General features: G+C 45.0%; 1 protein-coding gene across 1 annotated transcript in view; it reads left to right on the forward strand.

Moving 5' to 3' along the window:
• EPS8L2 (EPS8 like 2) overlaps nt 1–15,896 on the forward strand; it is a 62,423-nt gene extending 46,527 nt beyond the window's left edge. The window contains exons 9-21 of the mRNA XM_050711010.1: nt 199–278; nt 784–910; nt 1,269–1,357; nt 3,912–3,986; nt 5,031–5,179; nt 5,377–5,503; nt 5,882–5,997; nt 8,971–9,082; nt 10,087–10,194; nt 11,641–11,782; nt 14,318–14,501; nt 15,378–15,510; nt 15,825–15,896. Of these exons, the coding sequence (XP_050566967.1) occupies nt 199–278; nt 784–910; nt 1,269–1,357; nt 3,912–3,986; nt 5,031–5,179; nt 5,377–5,503; nt 5,882–5,997; nt 8,971–9,082; nt 10,087–10,194; nt 11,641–11,782; nt 14,318–14,501; nt 15,378–15,510; nt 15,825–15,896 (1,514 nt within the window). The remainder of the gene's footprint in view (nt 1–198; nt 279–783; nt 911–1,268; nt 1,358–3,911; nt 3,987–5,030; nt 5,180–5,376; nt 5,504–5,881; nt 5,998–8,970; nt 9,083–10,086; nt 10,195–11,640; nt 11,783–14,317; nt 14,502–15,377; nt 15,511–15,824) is intronic.
• Nucleotides 15,897–18,412: the final 2,516 nt, after the last annotated feature.

An 18,412-nucleotide genomic window follows, 5' to 3' on the forward strand; every position in this document is an offset into this window, starting at 1 on the left:
CTGGGGACAGCTGCTGTGACACTTGGAAGGTTTAATTGGCAACTTTGATCACCTTTGCGGTCTTCTGAGGTGCTTTCAAAATAAAGGAATGAACAAACCCAGCCAGAAGCGACCATCCCATTGGTCCCTGCATTTAATGGAGTCCATCTTCAACCTTTGATGGTAAAAATATTTTTCTCTCCCTTTCCTTGTTTGCAGACTATGAACGACGAGGCTCTGCCTCCCAGGACCATGAAGAGTCCCGAATCATCTTAGCACAGAAGATTGAAAAAGAAACGGTTGGTAGCAAGAACAGTGCACAGTCAATAGGCGGAAGGGATGGGGGAAGAGAGGAAGGAAGCAAGGGGCTCCTCCTCCACCACCAAGCATTTTATGCATAGTTCAGTCATTGTTCAGCTGATACCTACTGCTTAGAAAGATAAGGGGAGCAAAAGCAAAGCTCCATCACTGGTTAGGTGCAATCTCCTTCGACCTGAGGTAACTGTGCTGATTTTAGAAGGTCTGCTTCTCCCTGATCCATAGTCTACTCTTGGGGTTATTCTCCAGATGTCCATCAGCCAGTGCTCAGTTATTACATTGGCAAGTACAGCACACAAAACGGGCACAGCTTTGTGTATGGAAAGCGATGAATCCAGATTAATTTCATGCCTGGATTCCCCATTCCTGCGCATTCTTCCGGGAAATGAAGCGGGCACAGATCGAGGCACTCGGGGATTCAGGCTTCCTGGCTGTGTGCAGTTTTGGCTTTTTCCACCTGGGTTCATTGCATTTCTGTCCTCACAGCAAATCCTGAACTGCACTCTGGATGATATCGAAGTGTTTGTCGCCAGGCTTCAGAAGGCTGCAGAGGCATTCAAACAGCTCAATCAAAGGAAGAAAGGGAAGAAGAACAAGAAGAAAGGGCCAGCAGGTACAGTGCAGCAGCTACAACAAATGGGGAATGTGGGGGCACAGGTGAAGGTTGGGATGAAAGCTCAGTTCACACCTTAGCAAGGGCAGGTCTGTGCAGCAGCGCTGCTATGGACCCGACAGCAGATAGAACAGTCTGGGAGGTCCTGCTGGTCACTGGGGATCTAGTATAGAGCACACAGAGCCTTGTGAAGCCTCCAGCACAGAGAAAGACATCTGACTATTCTCAAACCCTTGATTTTTAGTAGTTCTAGTCTCCATACCTGTTATTGCTGTCTCTTCTGCATGCCAGCAAGACGAACCCCTCTCTGGAAGGGGACACTAATTAAAGTGCCTTTCTCTCCACCTTCTCATAAAAGAGGGCGTGCTGACTCTTCGAGCAAGACCCCCGAACGAGGCTGAGTTCATCGACTGCTTCCAGAAAACCAAATTGGCTTTTAACCTCTTGGTAAGACAGAGGATATTTTTGTCTTATGCAGGGGTAGGGCTGTTTCCCATATATTGCCGTACTAAGCATTTGAAGCGAAATTTGTACTGAAAAACACTGTCAAGGGACAAAGGTGTGAATTCCAGATTCCTCTGCCAGAATCAACCACAAACCAAACATTGTGCGAGGCTTGTGCAGGTTTCTTGGGCCAAGTTGTTAAACTGAAACTAGAAGCCTAAAGTCCACGTCTGAAAAATGCACGCGCCTTCCTGCTGCCTGTGAAAAGCCAGCACCGTGGTGCCCACGCAGCAGGCCCTAGGACCCATTCCACAAATGCTGTGAGCTGAGGTGCAGCTGTGCTGCTGGAAGGAGCCAACTATTCCTCTCCATCTCCCTGTGCCTCCTTTCTCTCTATGCCAGGCCAAGCAATTGTGCCCCGGCACGTGGCTGAAGAGGTCATACACGTGAAAACCAACCAATTTCTTTTGGCAATGCTAAAGTCAGACCAGTTCCCTAGCCAGGCTCACCCTGCAGCTGCAGAGTGCACGTTCCCTCAGGGAACGGCAGCGCAGGAGGGACTGAGCAGCTGGGGCCCTGCAGTGCCCGCAGCTCCCTTCTGATGCAATCCTGGCTTAGAGCACTTGTGAAGTCATGGGCTTGCAGATTCAAGAACCAGTGTGCCTGCTGTGCTGACAGCTGTGCAAAGGCTTATACAGGCATCTCCACTCATGATACTCGTTTTTGCTTGTGGCCTTTGAAAATCTGCGTAATTTTGTGAGAGTTCTAGTCCCTGCTATCCTTCTGAGGCACAAACCAGAGCTGTAAATATTAAAAAAAAAAAAAAGAAAAAAAAAAGTCTTATCTACTTTAAATTGTTCTCTCCTGATCCTGTCTAAAGAGCAGCAGTGAAGCTGCTCAGCCAGGGTCCTGAAAAGTGTCTGGTTATCCATAACTGATGTCCCTCATTGCCCCGAGGTTTCTGGATCCTCCACTGTTTCTCCCCTGGAGGAGCTGCACTGGGAGATGTCAAGAAGGGGATGAAAAGCTGGAGCACAGACATGTTCCCAGCTCTGCTTAGTTAAGTGTGTGAGACCAGGAGGGTAATGAGCCAGAAGGAGATTGTCAGCTCTGACCGAACTTGCCCAGTGAACAAGATCCTTCCTGAGACGTTATTAGTAAGGAAACCACAGAGACTGTAAACAAGCCTAAGGCAGGACACTGAGCTGCAACCTTTTCCTTTAGAAGTGAGCATTCACACATTTTTGCTCGCTCAGGACCGGAACTGAGTCTTGGAGGTGGCAGCTTTGGCCAGCAACAACTGCTCCCACACAAACCGATCAGGTGCCCTGCTAGGGCCATGCCACGCATCCACAGCCCGATGCAAAGGCTGCTCTGCAGAGGCAGCTGAGGATTCTCCAAGCGTCAAGAAATGATGGCTGCTGCACCCCAGCCCTTTCTGACTGCTGGCACAGCCGAGATGGATACAGCGGGGCTGGTGTGGTCAGCCAAACCCTTAGGCATGGCACGTTGGGGCTGGTGTCCCACACCAGCCGCTGTGCCAGTTGTGTAACACAGCCACAAGTGCCCCGCCAAGCTCAGCATTGCAGCTGCTCCCCTGAGAGCAGCGCAGGAACTAACATGTAGGAAATTCAGCCACGTGCTCTGGCTCTCCCTGCAATCCAGCCTTGGTCCACAAACCCACAAAGAGGAGGCGAGAGGCTGGGGAATGTAAGAAGGCGAGGGCGGAATCAGCAGTGGAGCAGCGGCATATCTGCCCCACGCTGTCACATGCCCCGTGCCTGCGTCCTTGCGAAGTGCCGCTTCCTTTAGGCGCCTCGTTGCCATCAATTATTTCACGCTTTCCGCTCTGCGTTAATGTTTAATCACCAGCATTTGAAATGACTAGGCCTCGCGTTTCGGAAGGGGAAGGGGGCTGTTTTCCATTGCAGCAATGCCAATAGCACAGGACACAAAATACAGTAGAAAGGAAGCACAACTTGAAGCGGTTTCTCACCACAGCTCAGCTCAGTTCTTACAGCCAGGTAACCCGAAGCATTCATTCCTCCATTCCAGCAGCGACTCCTCCAAACGCCACACATCCCAGGGTCCAGGGCAGCTCCAGGTGCTGCAGGCAAGACCTTGCTGAAGAAGGCAAAACACTCGCTCTGTTGTATTCGTTCCCAGCAACTAACGGCATTTTCAGCTTTGCAAGAGTCAGAAGCTACAGGCCTGGCCCTTCCTCCCTAAGGTTTTTCAAAGTAAACCAAGGTTTTCTGTTTCTGCTCAAAATAGCTTCAAATGGACTGACTTTTAATACAGTAGGTACTCCACCCCTTCTGAAAGTAAAGGCTGTTAGAAATGAACACAAAATAGAAATGATCGAAAACTGAATGATTCCTACTCCCCAGTCACTTAGTTTTCTTTCCTGATTTCAAGAACACTGTTAACAGTTCCCTTTATTTTCAGGCTGCATTATTAAATCTAGCAAATATCAGTCAGCAACAATCCCTCCATGTCACAGAAGAGGAGCCAAAACCAGGTTAGGATTAAACTGGATTTTCCTTTATCTTTCCAGGCCAAACTGAGAAAGCACATCCAGAACCCAAGTGCTTCAGAGTTGGTGCATTTCCTATTTGGACCACTGGAACTGGTAAACCTAACTCATGGGTTTTGCTGTGAATTCACTTTTTATTTCTAATGCCGCTTTTGCACTTACAGGCAGCTAAATTATGCAGAAGAGCCAGCAGGCTGCTCAGAACTGCCCAAAACTGTCTCAGTAAAGTCCAGAAGTAACAACGTCAGTGTTTCTGGTCTCTGATCTGATACCCAGCTTGAATTAAACACATAAACCTTAGCAAATACAAATCTTTCCACCACATTAATAAAGAATTACTGTGAGCAGTGCAAGGCAACTTACGGTTCTTATTGGGAATCTGCCTGATCTCACCTTCAGGTAAACATGGCTCAGTATTTGCACTGAAAGGAAGATGCAGGATTCCCAACTTGAAAAAGAAGCCAGAAGTGATGCAGAAATACCAAGCAATTTTCCATTTTTTAATGTGGCAGCTTGTGATCCTGTCTCCAACAACGACTAATTTTTAGATTAAACCCTGCTTTGACTCCAATAGAAAAACTCCTGTGTTATGCAAAGGTTTAGACTGATGTTTCTTGAGACAACTGAACTGATCTAAAAATCAGCTGCTGCCAAAAAGAGTCAGGCCATACCTTGGCATGAAGGGTTGCCCTCTGGCTTTCATTTTATACCGTGGAGAACTTAGCCAACAATTATTTGCCTTATTTGTCTGGTTTTATTTGTTTCTTGTTTGTTTTTAATTAATCTGCTAATCAAATACAGTACACTACAAGGAAAGGGGATACTGAGGGAATACAGCATTCCTTTTAGGTATCAGCAAACCACTAATTTAGTTCATCTGTGTCGTGAAACCTCACCCTTACATATGAAGACACAGAGGAGAGTTTTGGAAATGCGAGTCCGATATGAATTAGTCTGGTTTTAGAGGCACTTGCCATGGAGGGTATATTGGCTTCCTTTGGAGTGGGCAGGGACAGGGACTCCAAACGATCAGAGCGACTGATTTTTCTGTCTTAGATTTCTATTCTTGTATGTGTGCTGCTATGATATTTGGAACCTTTCCTGCAATATCTCTCATATTTGTGTTTGTGTGTAATCTAGATCATCAATAGCTGTGCTGGCCCTGAGCTTGCCAGGTCTGTTGTCAGCCCGCTTCTGTCTAAAGATGCCACAGATTTCCTCAGAGGACACCTGACACCAAAAGAGATAAGCCTCTGGGAGTCGCTGGGAGAGACATGGACCAGATCCAGGTGAGGACAGAGTTGGCATCTCACCAGGCTCCCCGAGCTCTTAAGAAAGGCAGAGGGGATGCTTGATTTTATGGCCATGTCAGAGGGATGCTCCGATGCCCCTGCCTCTCCCTGACAAGCAGTACTGGATGCTTTCCAACAAATGCTCTTTGTGAGCCTCACCACATATTCCCCATGTTCCCTGCTTCATGTCCTAGAGCTGAATGGCCCCGAGAAGCAAACATTCCCACCTACATCCCCAAATTCCGCAATGGCTGGGAACCACCCATAGAAATCTTCCGTGGAGCTCCCTGGGAAATAGACATCGGACACTTGCAAGAAGAGGTTAGTCTCGTGCTCCCGATCATCCTTTCTTCCTTTCACCCTTCCTCTCCTCTCCCCTTTTCAGAGTGAGAGGGATCTGCCCAGCCTGCAGCTATTTTCTCTGGCCTCTGGATTTGGCACCAGGGGAACCCAGCAGCACTGCAGGGAGAGCAAAGCTGTCAGGCACTTCTGACAGCTTCCTCCAATTCTGGGCTGACTCCTCTGTGCGACCACGGAGTTTGCAATGGCATGTAACAAGTAGTCAACTCAAAATTCGGTTGGATCTGGTCACTCCAGTTAAATACAGAAAGCAAATAAGGCCAGATTCATCACCTTCCTTTCTCTTTGATGCAGCTTTCCCCTTTCCTGGTAGCATTGACACCATGTTTACCTTTCCAGCTATCATCAGCCAATGGATATCCTTACCGTAACTCCTCACTCAAACGCGGCCAGACAGCTGATCAGACACAAGCTGTGGATGCCTTTAAGCAGAACGTAACTCAGCATGTAAATAGGTAATGTACCAGCACCAAAATGGTGCCTCGGCTCCCCTCGGTAACCTCATAAGCACGCACTGCGCCACATCACGGTACCAGGATGATTTGGCATCCTGGCAGATCGCTCTCTGCCATTATAAATTCAGACTTGTTAACAAGATCAAGAGAACTCCAAGATCAGACAAGCTGTCTGCTTTTAATCATCAGCAGGTCTACAAGGAAATGGGTTACATGTGTTTTCCACCATAAGAGGCAAAAACATTGGCTGATTTCATTAGTCTACCAGTATGTTGTTTCAGAACATCAGCCCACCAAAGTGAAATTAAAGAGCATGTGCCTTTGGATATTTCCTGAGACCTCTGAGTTTCAAACTCTTCCAAAAGGACAAATGAATTCTCTGCCACTCCACATTGCAGCAATTTGACATGAAGTTCTGAACTGCCTTCCCCTCTGCCCAAGAACAGGCCCAGATTACACTAATGATCCATGAAATTTTAAAGACTTGATGTCCAGACACAGCAAAGCAGTTAACGATGGACTTCTCCAGAGCCAGCACTAGACTGGAAAATAGATGCAAGACAGACTGTTTGTTTCATGTTTTCACATTTTAATCCAAAAGATTTATGAGCTCTACTGCTATTACAAAAAGCTCAAATTCACAGCAAAATCCTCCAATCCAATTGTATCAGCAAAACAATTTATTCTTCCCATTTGTCCCAATAAAGTTCCTGGTGGGACATAAAACAGTACAGATACAGTGTGCTGAGTGGAGACAGAATTACGGTAACAAATTCTCTTGTCCAATTCCATTTTTCTTGGTGATGTTATGAAAAATAAGGAATTAGTTTACATGAGAAATTTAAGCCCATCTTAAGTGACCGGTAGACATTTTGCGTAAGAAATATTTTCACCTGTTAGTCTCAGCAGAGGGAAATGATAAATAGTAGTATCGAGTTCCGGAATACAAATTAGCAGCGTGCCACTTTACCAAGGTGACCCTGAGACACCACCCAGCCTAACTACAGCGTGAGCTCACGGAGGAATAGGTGAGGATGTCCTTCCTCCCGGGACAGGTGTTTTACCTTTTTACCTACCTTTCAGACTAACAACAGCAACTTTCCCTTGTGTTACATTTAAGAAAAAACTTCTAAGCTAATGGCACTGAAGCAGATGCTAAAATTGAGAATGTGCTTCCATGCCTCTTCAGCCCAGAGCGGACTTCAACCAAGTCTGCCCAGTTGTTTGCCAAGATCACAGTCCTCGGACAGCCGTACTTCCTGCTGTATTCACACTGTCTTCTGGGTAGTTTGAACTACTTTTCTAACCGAGAGACCCTATATTAGCAAAAGCACCCATGCATCAGTATTATTAGCTAAACCAGGGCTTCGGGCTGCAGAGAAGCATCACGAAAGCCCCAAGCAATATTACAATAGCCAGCAAATGTCTCTCGTGTAAAACCTAGGTGCACGCAGAATGCACATTATCCTCATACTCCTCCAACTGTCCCCTTTTCTTGTGACTCATTTACCTTCTGGAATGCTACAAAAGAAGTAATTTCTACACAACTCAGGCTTTTTGCCCCCCTCCCTGCCTTCAGGCACTGCCGGGTAAGTTCTTGACTGGTGGATTCACTCTGTCTAAAGGTCTGCTCCAAACTTCTGTAGTGCACGTGGCTGTGAGTAGACCAAGCACTGTCCCAAATGAAGTGAACTAAAGACAATGCATGTTATTAAACCACTGAGCCAATGGTTTCAACCTTTTTCAGGCCACCAAAAGCTACCTAATGAAGACAGCAAAATGAACTAAAACTAAACGTAAAAAAAGAACTAAACTAAACAATGTACTTGCTTTTCAAAGTCGGGTTTTACAGATGCCTCAGCGGTAGTCTGCAAACAAAGGAGTTTCCACAGATCATAAACCAAACCAAGATCCACAAATCACGGACCAAAACCAAGAACTCAGGAATGGAAAAACATAACACTAAAAAACATAGCTGCTAGTGGTGCTGGAAGCACTGCCTTCACTGAGTTACACCGACCTTGATATAAACTGCTGTAGCTCCACTGGAGGAGAATGTCACACCCTGTTGCCATGCTCACTGTGGATACGGGCACCTGGGACTCTTCTGTATTGTGCAGCTGGTTGCAAGTCATAAGCAGAAAGATTCATAGAAGGTGCACTAAAATAGTTCCTGCATACACTTATGCAACTAGGCAAGCCAGTTTTTCCATACTGCAAATGTTTTTGGAATTAAAAAATAATACTATGCTCCCATCCCAGCTGGAGAAGAAAAAGATAAGATATGCAAATTTTTGCTAAGCCAGGCAAAACAAAACAAAACTTAAGATCCAAAACATTTCAGTTTGGGCCAAACAGAATCTTGCATTTCAGATCTCCACGTTTGAAAATCTAACATATTTATTTCATCTCTCTCTCCAAATGAAAAGCCAGTTTAACACTGAAAGCTGTATATTCTTGTGTCAAAAATTTCGAAGCAAAACACTTGAACACATTCCTCCCCACATTAAGGGTATCTTAGAACAGCAACATTCAAACTCACTTTTCCTGTGAACCTGTGGAATTCTGTTTCAGTAGCTCAGCACTGCCTGATGAAAAAGCCCACAGATTTCCAGTCAGTTCAACCTGTGCTCATGTTTGACACCCTTCTCCCAGCTTTGGTGCTTGCTTCTCCTCTGCCTTGGCACACAGGACAGTCATTTCCACTTATCAGGATACGAGTGTTTCACAAACTTTTTTCACAAGGGGTAGAATGAGAGCATTTCTTTGTGCTTTGTCAGTCTTCTCAGTCCTTCCTGCAGCAGAAAAGCAACTGACAGGGGAAGAAGCCTTTTCTCTCACCTGAAAGCAGCAGCCTCACCGTCACCAATGACGGTGTCAGCCATCACCACTTGCCTTTTGCCAGTGGCCCTATAATGCCTTAGTTATTCAACTGGCCTCCATTATCAGTCCTTTTTTTTTCCCCTCCTGCAGGAATTTTGAGGCACAGGGAATGGCCCTGCCGAAGAGATATGCCAAAATCCACTATGATTTCACTGCGCGAAATGCCAATGAACTCTCAGTGCTTAAGGATGAAATCCTGGAGGTAAGTGAATGTGCTCAGGGAAGAGGTGTGCCTTCCTCCCCTTTCTAGGAACAGCAGAGAGATCTCAAGGTACTACCAAGTGCCAGCTCATTTTTGCTTGGTATTTTCTGAGCTTTGTTCAAATCTAGAGCTGACTATGCTTCGGGTCATTTGCTCAGCTGAAACACGTCAGTAGCATCTTTTCTTAAGTACTGAGGAGGAAAGAAAACAAGTCATTGTAGTATACTGCTCATGCACTTACCAGGCCTATGCTCATTATCGTCTCCCCTTCCTGTCCCCAAAAAAAGGGAATTCTTTTCTACAGAATAATCCTTTCTCATAACTTCTCTCTTACTGCACCACTGGTGAAGGTAGGACACAACTTGGTCTACGCACTAACCGTAATGGACCTAAGATTTGAGGTGAAGACTTCAAAATGTTCAAACTGTAGCTACCAGCAAAGCTCACCCATTCCAGGGAGATTACTTACCGCAAAGTGATTATTTAAAAATAAAATTAATTTTTTTTTTTAAAATCTGCTTAGAAACAAGCCTGCTGAAAGGAGCAGGGGGACAGGTGCAATAGGAGATATCTCAGCAGTGGGTGATCTCCTCGCCACATCATGGTTATGATGTGATACATGATCAAGTCATACGATAACCCTCTAGCACCTTTGGCAGGAATTGCTTTTATTTTAATTCAAAAAGAGAATGCAAAATCAATCACTGAAAAATAAAAATAAAGAAAAAAGATGGAGAAAAAGTAAATTAAGTAGGAACTATGAGTTCTTAAGCACCCCAGAGGTGCTCTCCTCTCACCATTAGGGTAAGTTCAGATGCTTTGCAGGAAAGCCTTCACTCCTGAATTGCAAATGAGTGCAACAGATCTGTTTGTCAGCTCCTGGCCCCAGTGATGTTATTCTGGCAACTTCACATTACTGCCTGGTTTCTTTTCACTATGTGCCATTTATATATACCAGAAATCTGATGTTCTCACTACCAAAATTGTATTTTTTTCTGTCTCAGGTGTTGGAAGAAAATAAGCAGTGGTGGAAGTTGCTCAACCGGAGTGGGCAGGCTGGTTACGTCCCTTATAACATCCTGGATGAGGTGAAACTGGAAGAGCTCGAACAGGTCTCTAGTCAGGTGATATTTAACCTGTAGCCAGGTGCAGGGCATAATCAGTCACTGACCGTAACCTTGTAATTAGACCTCCCTGGATTTCTTAGGATACCACGTGCAGGACAGCGTGAAACCTCACAAGTAGATGAGCCAGGGTCCTGAGTCTCCTACAATAAAATTCCCACATTTTCCCACCATTTATCCCCCCTACCCAAAAAAAAGCCTATTCCTCCTGCCATGCAGCAGCCTAGTGCTTTTCTCTCGCTCCAAGATGCCAAGCACGCTGCCTGCTGCCAGTGGCACCTGGCAAGCAGGGGTACGGGACAGACAGTAGCCTGCTATGAAGCGAGACCCTCGCTCAAAGGGACACCCACCCCAAGCCTAGCACCACGTGTTATCATCCCAAACACAGAAAAGGTGACACTGAGGTGTCCCCAAACATCTGCTGGCTATGGTGGCTTGAAATAGTTCCACCTTTTGCCAGTGCCTTCCCCCCAAACCCACTCACTTCTCAGCCTCCGGTTTATCACCTTCTGTTGTGAAACTCTGCTGGTTTCAGAGCTGTGCTGTGAACAGGATGAGAGAGCTAATGCAGTCATGAAAGCACATTTTGCCACCAAAATACTGAAGTTTTTTACTGGGGATTATATCAAAAAACGACAGTTCTCTCATCCAGTTCAGTTTGGCAGCAGGAATAAGCTGCTGGAGTGGAGGTAGATGGAAATACCATCTGAGTATTAAGTGAATATAGTTCTCAAGCACTTTGTATTGCAAAAATGTGGAGGTGGAGAGCTCCAAACACCCTATGGAAGCATGGAATTGATTCCCCACTTCTGTATTTCTCAGTTTGGGCAAGGCATAAAGTGCCCCAGTAGGCCTCTGAACAAAAGCCTTGTTAGTTTAATCATGAAAATACCAAAAACCTCTTTCCAGACTGCTCCAGGCACTTAGAAATAGTCACACTCAACATCCAGTTACTGATGTTTTAGCTCCAAATGGGATTTCTGCTTGTTTTCTTTTTGTATTAGAATCTTTTTGCTTCCTTTGCTCTCCATCTCCAGAGAAGTCCTATGAGCAGTAATTTCTGCATAGCAAAAGGCTAGAGTGCCAAGTCACGCACGTGACAGCAGTCACCCACAGCAGTAGTAAGCAAACATAAATCGCCACGCCTCTCCACGTGGCGAGTGTGACATGCTTCCTAGGGGTGTAAATGCCTTCATGCCGCGTTCAGCCTTTGGTTTGGTTTGTGTTAATTCCCATGAGAGCCCAGAGTCAAACTTGTTCCACACAGCACCTCCTGCATTCACATGAGACTCAGCTGAGGGGTCCCAGATCACCACAGGGAGGACACAGCAATTTGTCCCTCTCCTTGTTACCATCGGGGGGAGGCAAAAAGTTAAAGAAAATAAAAAACGGCAAAGAAAATCTTACACCTTGCTTTTCTTTCTTATCATCTAGGCTAATCAGAGGTACAAAGGAGACCTGAGCCCCAGAGGTTATGGACCATCCAGCCCAACTCACAAGCTACCGGCCAGCTATGCTGGGGATAAATGGGGAAGTGAAATGTTATCACGCAACTCTCCCCAGGACGCCAAAGAACGTATGTGTCCCACGCTGTGCTCACAGCAGGCTCAGGCAGCCCAAGAGCTTGGCACCACAGCTTTGTGTTTCAGGACTTAATTTTAAAGTTCCTGTGAACATGTGCTTTTGCATGCTCTCTGTCCTGTTTTCTTTCTCTCTTGGCTTTTGCAATAATGCTATTTGCTATTTTTGGTTGCTTTGTGCATCTAGCCAGTGACCTACCCAAACACAGGGCCCCTCTCACACGGCTTTGTGCGAGGAGTGGCTGCACCTTTTAGTGATAAGCAAGGGACTGGCAGTGATGTAGAGAGGAAATTCCAAGTAGTGCAGCAGCCAACAGAGCAGTCCTGAGGAGCTTAGTGACTCATGCCATGGGCTCCCAGGGAGCCTGAGAAAAGGCAGGCAAAAAGGTGATTTAATATCAGCTTAACCCTCCCCTTCCTCCCAAGGAGAGAGCTTCCTTTCACCCCCCAGCATGATTTAAGCGTGTCTAAGCGACCATCGGTATTCAGGCCAAGCCCTTTCTCTTGCTTCCTTTCCTCTAGTCGCACACGCAGTGCCCACCTGGCCTGTTCCTTCACAAGGTTTCAGAGAAATCCCAGCCACCAGATCTGTCAATACCAGACTCGCATCCCTCCCACACCCTGCACAAGCCATAGAGGATCACAGAGCATGAGAAATACCAGGAGCCCTGCACACCTCACCGCCTTAAATACACTTGTAGCGAACCGGCTGCTGAGGGCCACAGCCAGGGTTCATCCTCTTTCACCTACTGCACACTCCTGAAAGCAGAAGCCCTTCTGGGACAAGGGAAGGCCCCACAACACCAGCATCACAGACACATATCTATTCATAACACCAAGTCATTTTCCTCGCAGTCTTAAAGAGTTTCATGGAAAAAGCGATACTGGATGATGCGTCACGGGAGTTTTATGAGCGAACTGCCAGTTCAAGCTTCCTGCCACTTCTATTTAGCTGCACAGCAAAAGCTGGAGGGCTGAGGATTTGGGTCAGTGAATTACTTATTAGAAGTAGCACTGAGGACTGAAAAGTGGAGGGAGCAGGACTACAGCTCAAAACCAAGACTCTGGTGATCCCAGGCTTGGCCTTCCACATTGGGTAACAGCAAAGAGACAACAGGAAGGAAAATAAATGGCAACACAGAGGTATACAAAAATGGGAACCTGTTCTGAAGACCATATAGTCAGGCCTCCCTGACCACTGCTGTCTCATGTGGTCTGTTTTTCCCCCCTCTCTGCTGCAAAGTTTGCAGGGCAGTTTCCTTATTTCTATAGTCTGAAGGGAACTAAGTAACTCAAAAACAGGAAGATGGTGATCTAAAGCAAAATCTCAACAGCAGAGCAAGACATCAGAGAGTCGGTCCCTTGTCACCACCTGGCAGCACCGCTGGTAGCAAAGACACCGCCAGATCAGGTGTTTTACACCACTGAGTAAACTTCTGCTAGGTGGTGTTGGGGAGGGGTTTATGTGCTTTGAATGAGGTGTGATGAACGGGATAGGTTAGCAACACAAGAAACAAGAGATCAATTGCAACATGTATATATATTTATATAAAATAGGTTAAAATATGGGTCCTTACCAGCACCTGCTATAGATACCAGTCATGCAAAACGAACATGTTCTTATCAAAACCTTATCCTAATATCTTACCCAATATAATATACTTTTCCCCCAGTAAGTGCTTTTGAACAAGAATTTTCAATGGGTAGCCTAGCTCCTGCTGGCTAAAAGCAAGTGCCTCTGTAGATGTGAGCCCTCCTCCTTCACACCAGACCAACCTCTGCTCAGTTAAGCAAGATTTGGAGATTTGCTTTAAATGAGACAGTTCAGTCTGCCGGTTGGCACTCTGCACTTTTCTCTAGCAATTACACAGTTCTATTAAGGCATCATCAGGGCTAGAAATTCCATTTTTCCTAGGAACAGTAGCAGTTGTTCCAAGACTCTCTGATTAGTCCAATGGACATTGCTGAAGCAGTGAGGTCAAAATCTTGGGCCAAAATCCTGGGGGACGGTTAAACTGTATGAAACTCTTAAGCAGCTTTTTAGATTCAGTGACTGCTGTGCGGATGATGAGCATTTGGCTGTTGTTTTTGTGATTTCTCCTCTCCATCATTCTGGAGAAAAAGTGTAGAAATATAGGTTTCTCCCAGAGAGAAAAGCAAGGTTTCAAAATCCAAATGAAGTTGAAAAGCTTGGGAGGAAAGGCAAGCAAATCCTGCTCCATCAGTGTGCCAGTCTCCAAAACCATGGTGGTATCCCATCTGTTCTTGATTGAAGTTTGAAGATCCAAAATGTCAAATTAGAGCAAACCTATTGCTCTAATTAAGTACTTGAACTTGTTCTTTAGAACTAAAACACAAAAGTAAGCACTATCCTTTGATGTGTTTACAAAGCTAATAATAATGCTGAGCCACATTCTGATCTTTCTTACAATTTCACTGCAAACATTAATTTAACTGGACTTGTGACTGAAGACTTGGTTTCATTTCCACTCTTAACCTTGTGCTCTAAAAGGTGTGCCTTGTTTCCACAGAACTTCTGCATCAAATGGACGAAGTGAATGATGAATTGCTAAAGAAGATTACAAACAGTAAAATTCAGCCTCCCCACAGGAATTTCAAAGTGGAAAAGCCTCAGGAAGTTTCTGTGCCCCTCACCTTCGAATCCAGCGCTGAAGAAGTCAAAGTTTGGCTGGAGGCAAAGTCATTCAGCAAAGGGTAAGATCTGCATCGCTGCCATATGAAATGCTGGTCCTTCATTTAAAAAGGAGTTGGGTAGGCAGCTTGCAACATTTCAGCTGGATTTACTTACAGAGACTGTGTTGCAAACTAGATTTCAATCATATTAAATGTAGGCTATATAACCAGTACATTCAGCACAAATCAAATCCCTTTTGTTCCTCTATACGATCAAATAAACACTGTCTTACAGTACAGCAAGATCTCACAAGTAGCTGCAAATAAAGGAAGGGCCTTGCTCATCCACACAACCGACAGGCAAATGCTGAACAACATCCTCCACTGCTGCTCATCTGGCCCCAGTTAGCCAGTTCAAAGTACTGAACTTAGAGGAAAAATAATTAACTCACTAACTAATCCCATGACCCGAGAGGCTCTGAAATGCAAATTCCACATGACTGCCCATCTCTGGAGAAGCTGTCCTGAAGTACAGCTGAGGAAGAGACAAATCCTCAGCCAGGGCTAAGAAATCGCCCCAGCCACACAGACCAAAACGCTGCATGTGGGCAAGGGTCCCAAGTTACAACTCACACTCTGTGCAGTGCGCTACGAGAAGCTGGAGGATCACTCCCCAAATGCAATGCGTCTGGCGTGAAACCACTGCAGTACCACGGGGCTGGGCACGCACTGGATGCCGGGGTGACACTGGCTTCACCCGCTCCTCCTGGCCTGCTGTCAACCCCACTGAGAGCTCGCATTACCCAACAGCTGCCACATCGCCAGGGCCTTGCATGTGAAAAGGTCCTGGTGCAGGGGCTGTACTTCATCTGCTCCCAGCCCTGTTATCTCTGAATCCTCGCCTTTGGCAAGAGGCCATGTATAACACAACTATCTCCTCGTTTTGTGTCTCCCCAGGACAGTGGAACACCTTGGCATCCTTACTGGAGCTCAGCTTTTCTCCCTGAACAGAGAGGAACTGAAGAAAGTGTGTGGTGATGAGGGAAACAGAGTGTACAGTAAAATCACGGTGGAAAAAAACCAACTGGAGGTAAGTAGCTTTCTGGACAACTCCCACCCAAATGGATGCCTGTATCAGCAGTGTCAGATGGTGCTTTAAACATGCATTTTAAGAAACACAGTTAAAACACAACAACCAACAAATGAACCCAACCCTAAAAACACTAAGAATTCTCTTAAGCAAAAAGGCCTCAAATCTGTAAGGCAGATCGCCCTGTCTCCACTAGACTGCCTTTTTACTGCTGCCTTTGATATTCGCTCTACTCTTATGGAATTAGTTAAATATTATAATTTAACCACAGCTTGAAGTCGAAATTCAAACTTGCTGTTTTGTTTCCATTCTAGAAAAACAGAGGGGAGACAGAGCTCCAAGAAATTATGAAGCGTCGCCAGGAGAGGATTGATTCTGCTAATTAAAATCTATCTGCTTTTTTCAGCTATTAGTCATAGTAGTGCAGAAAAAGGGAACAAAAGCAATGATCCCCAGTCCAGACGAGAGAGAGCAGTGCTCCACACTTAGCAGTGTAATTGCCATCAAAGTGACAATTCCTTGAACACTGTTGATAAGGATAGATGTTAAGACCATGTCCCATTGGGAAAGGTGTTTTAATATTGCATGAAGTTTTTTTTTTTTATATATATCTATATATTTTATACTGAAATTGTATGTGCATGTGATCAGAGTGGATCAGAACTGACACAGGTCTGAATGTAGGACAATGGCTGGACCCCGCAGAGCTTTTAACATAGGGCTGTACATGCTTCTGGTCCCCTCGCTGGCACGGCTCGGGGATGGAGGGCATGGCACGCCGCACAGAACAAGCCAGCCTGAATGTTTAGAGTCTGGGCTATGGAAATATGTCTTTTCCCTACCTTTTGTTTCCTTCTTGGTGGCAGATATCCCCTGCAGCCCACTAGTAAAGACTCAGTGGCAGTTCAGTGCCCTTCCTGTCCACCTATGCCCTCTGGAGTTGCAACACACATTACATAAGACTGGGCTGCTTTAAATACACGTACCAGTTAGTGCTGCCTTTGAACAGTGGAAATAAGCTTTCATTGCGTAATAAAGAGCAGGATCTGAGTGACAACTGAAGTGATTTTAATCTGCAAATAGGTGAGCTCAGCCTGATCATCCCCACTTACGCAGAAGCTGGGGCTCAGGGCAGCTGCGCAGCCCTTCACCTTGGCATGGAGCCTGTATCCGAAAGCTGCAGAATTGCCAAAGCCAGGCCTCAGATAAGAAGAAAAGCCCCCACCACTTGCTCCCCACCTAGCCACACCCAAAGCCATTTTCTGAGTGTTCACCACTCAGCCTCACCTTCACATTTTCATTGCAAAGAATAATCTGAGATGCTTCCTAAATAAGAAAACAAAACACAATTGGAACGGCTGTTTTAATATAAAATAAATAGCCACAAGGAAAAAAAATGCAAAAAAGTTATCTGATTTAGTAGATGCTGCTGTTCTTCAATTCCGGTTTTTCTTAATAATGTTACGTGCATATGTATATATCTTTCTAGTGAAATATCCCCTTACTTCTACAATCTATAAATAGGGACGAGGAAAAATATTCCTGTCCGTAGAGATATAATCAAGTGATTGTGCATCAATATTTTAGTCAAAGTTTTAAAGACTCAAGCAAGCATATAATAGATTTCCTGTCCACAGCACGTTTGGCACACAGTATTTAGGTCTACGTTTTACTTACAAACTTGGTAAGAATACACTAAAGCAAACACATCTACAGGAAGTGCTCACAGACTGGGAAGACTTCGCCTTTCTCTCATTCACATGTTTACTTTGGCTGAATGGGGATTCAGGCCCAGACCCCACAAAGACTTACACACCTTACACACGTGCTTTCCTGTAGGTGCTGTGAAAGGTCCCCACCTTCACAGAGAACCCCTCAAAAGGCTAGGCACATACCTAAGTCTTTGTATAATTTGGGCCTGTGCTTGCACATTCAATGAAACAAGGCTGCGCAGATGCAAAGCAGCAGCAGAGAAACAGGGGTCTAAATCTGAGCATACTGACGCATCTCTCAATTTTGGCTTAGTTATTCCAACAGTGTTTCCAATTGATGATATATTTTCCTTAATATTTAAATAGCTAATTGTTAGCACCAGCAGAATTAGGGTGCAGGCAGAGAGCTTGAAGAGGAGGATTATGTTTTCAGTCACAATACCTCTGGCTTGCCACAGTGGCTGGAATTTGCAAAGGGCACTCACCTGGTCAGGGAGAGATGATGAGGACAATTCTCCTGAGAAACCCTGGCTCCGGATTTGGGTGGAGATGGGAAGCAGGTGTGAATACTGGCAAACTATTGGTGTTACAAGCACAGGAAGCTGAATCGTTTCTAAAATTAAAATAAAAACAAATGGTGAGCTTGGGAATATGATACCTTTCTTGTTTTTGTCTATGAGGTTAAACATAGAATCACATGGAATTATAGTTACTTGGGATTTCAATAGAATTGTACACAACAGTTCTGTGAAACTAAGAGCCAGGGGAGCATTTCGTAAAATAAGAGTGTCAGTAAACCTTATAGCAGGTCACTTTTAAAAATTTCCTTACAACTGAGCTGTGCATCTGTTATATTTGTACCGCCTGCAGATAATGCTATAATGCACTGTACATTAATGTAATTGAACGAAGGATAAAATGATATAACCATGCACTATATAAGATTTATTAAAATAGTTAAGTTATACTTATAACTTCATCTCTGTCTCTTTCTTTTGAATATAAAAGAAAGCAACAGGACTTATAACTGTTGTTAAGGGTTGGCTTTTAATAATGACCTGTTGCTGTGAGTCTGCTCAGATACATAGCAGAATATCTGAAACAGCATGTTTCCTTTCATTTCTTGGGGACTGCCATTCAAAGAAAGGATGTTATGGCCTTGATAATAATTCATGTCTAAAAATAGTGCT

The sequence above is a fragment of the Cygnus atratus genome, chromosome 5, assembly GCF_013377495.2.
Source record: "Cygnus atratus isolate AKBS03 ecotype Queensland, Australia chromosome 5, CAtr_DNAZoo_HiC_assembly, whole genome shotgun sequence".
In the NCBI taxonomy this organism is placed as follows: domain Eukaryota; kingdom Metazoa; phylum Chordata; class Aves; order Anseriformes; family Anatidae; genus Cygnus; species Cygnus atratus.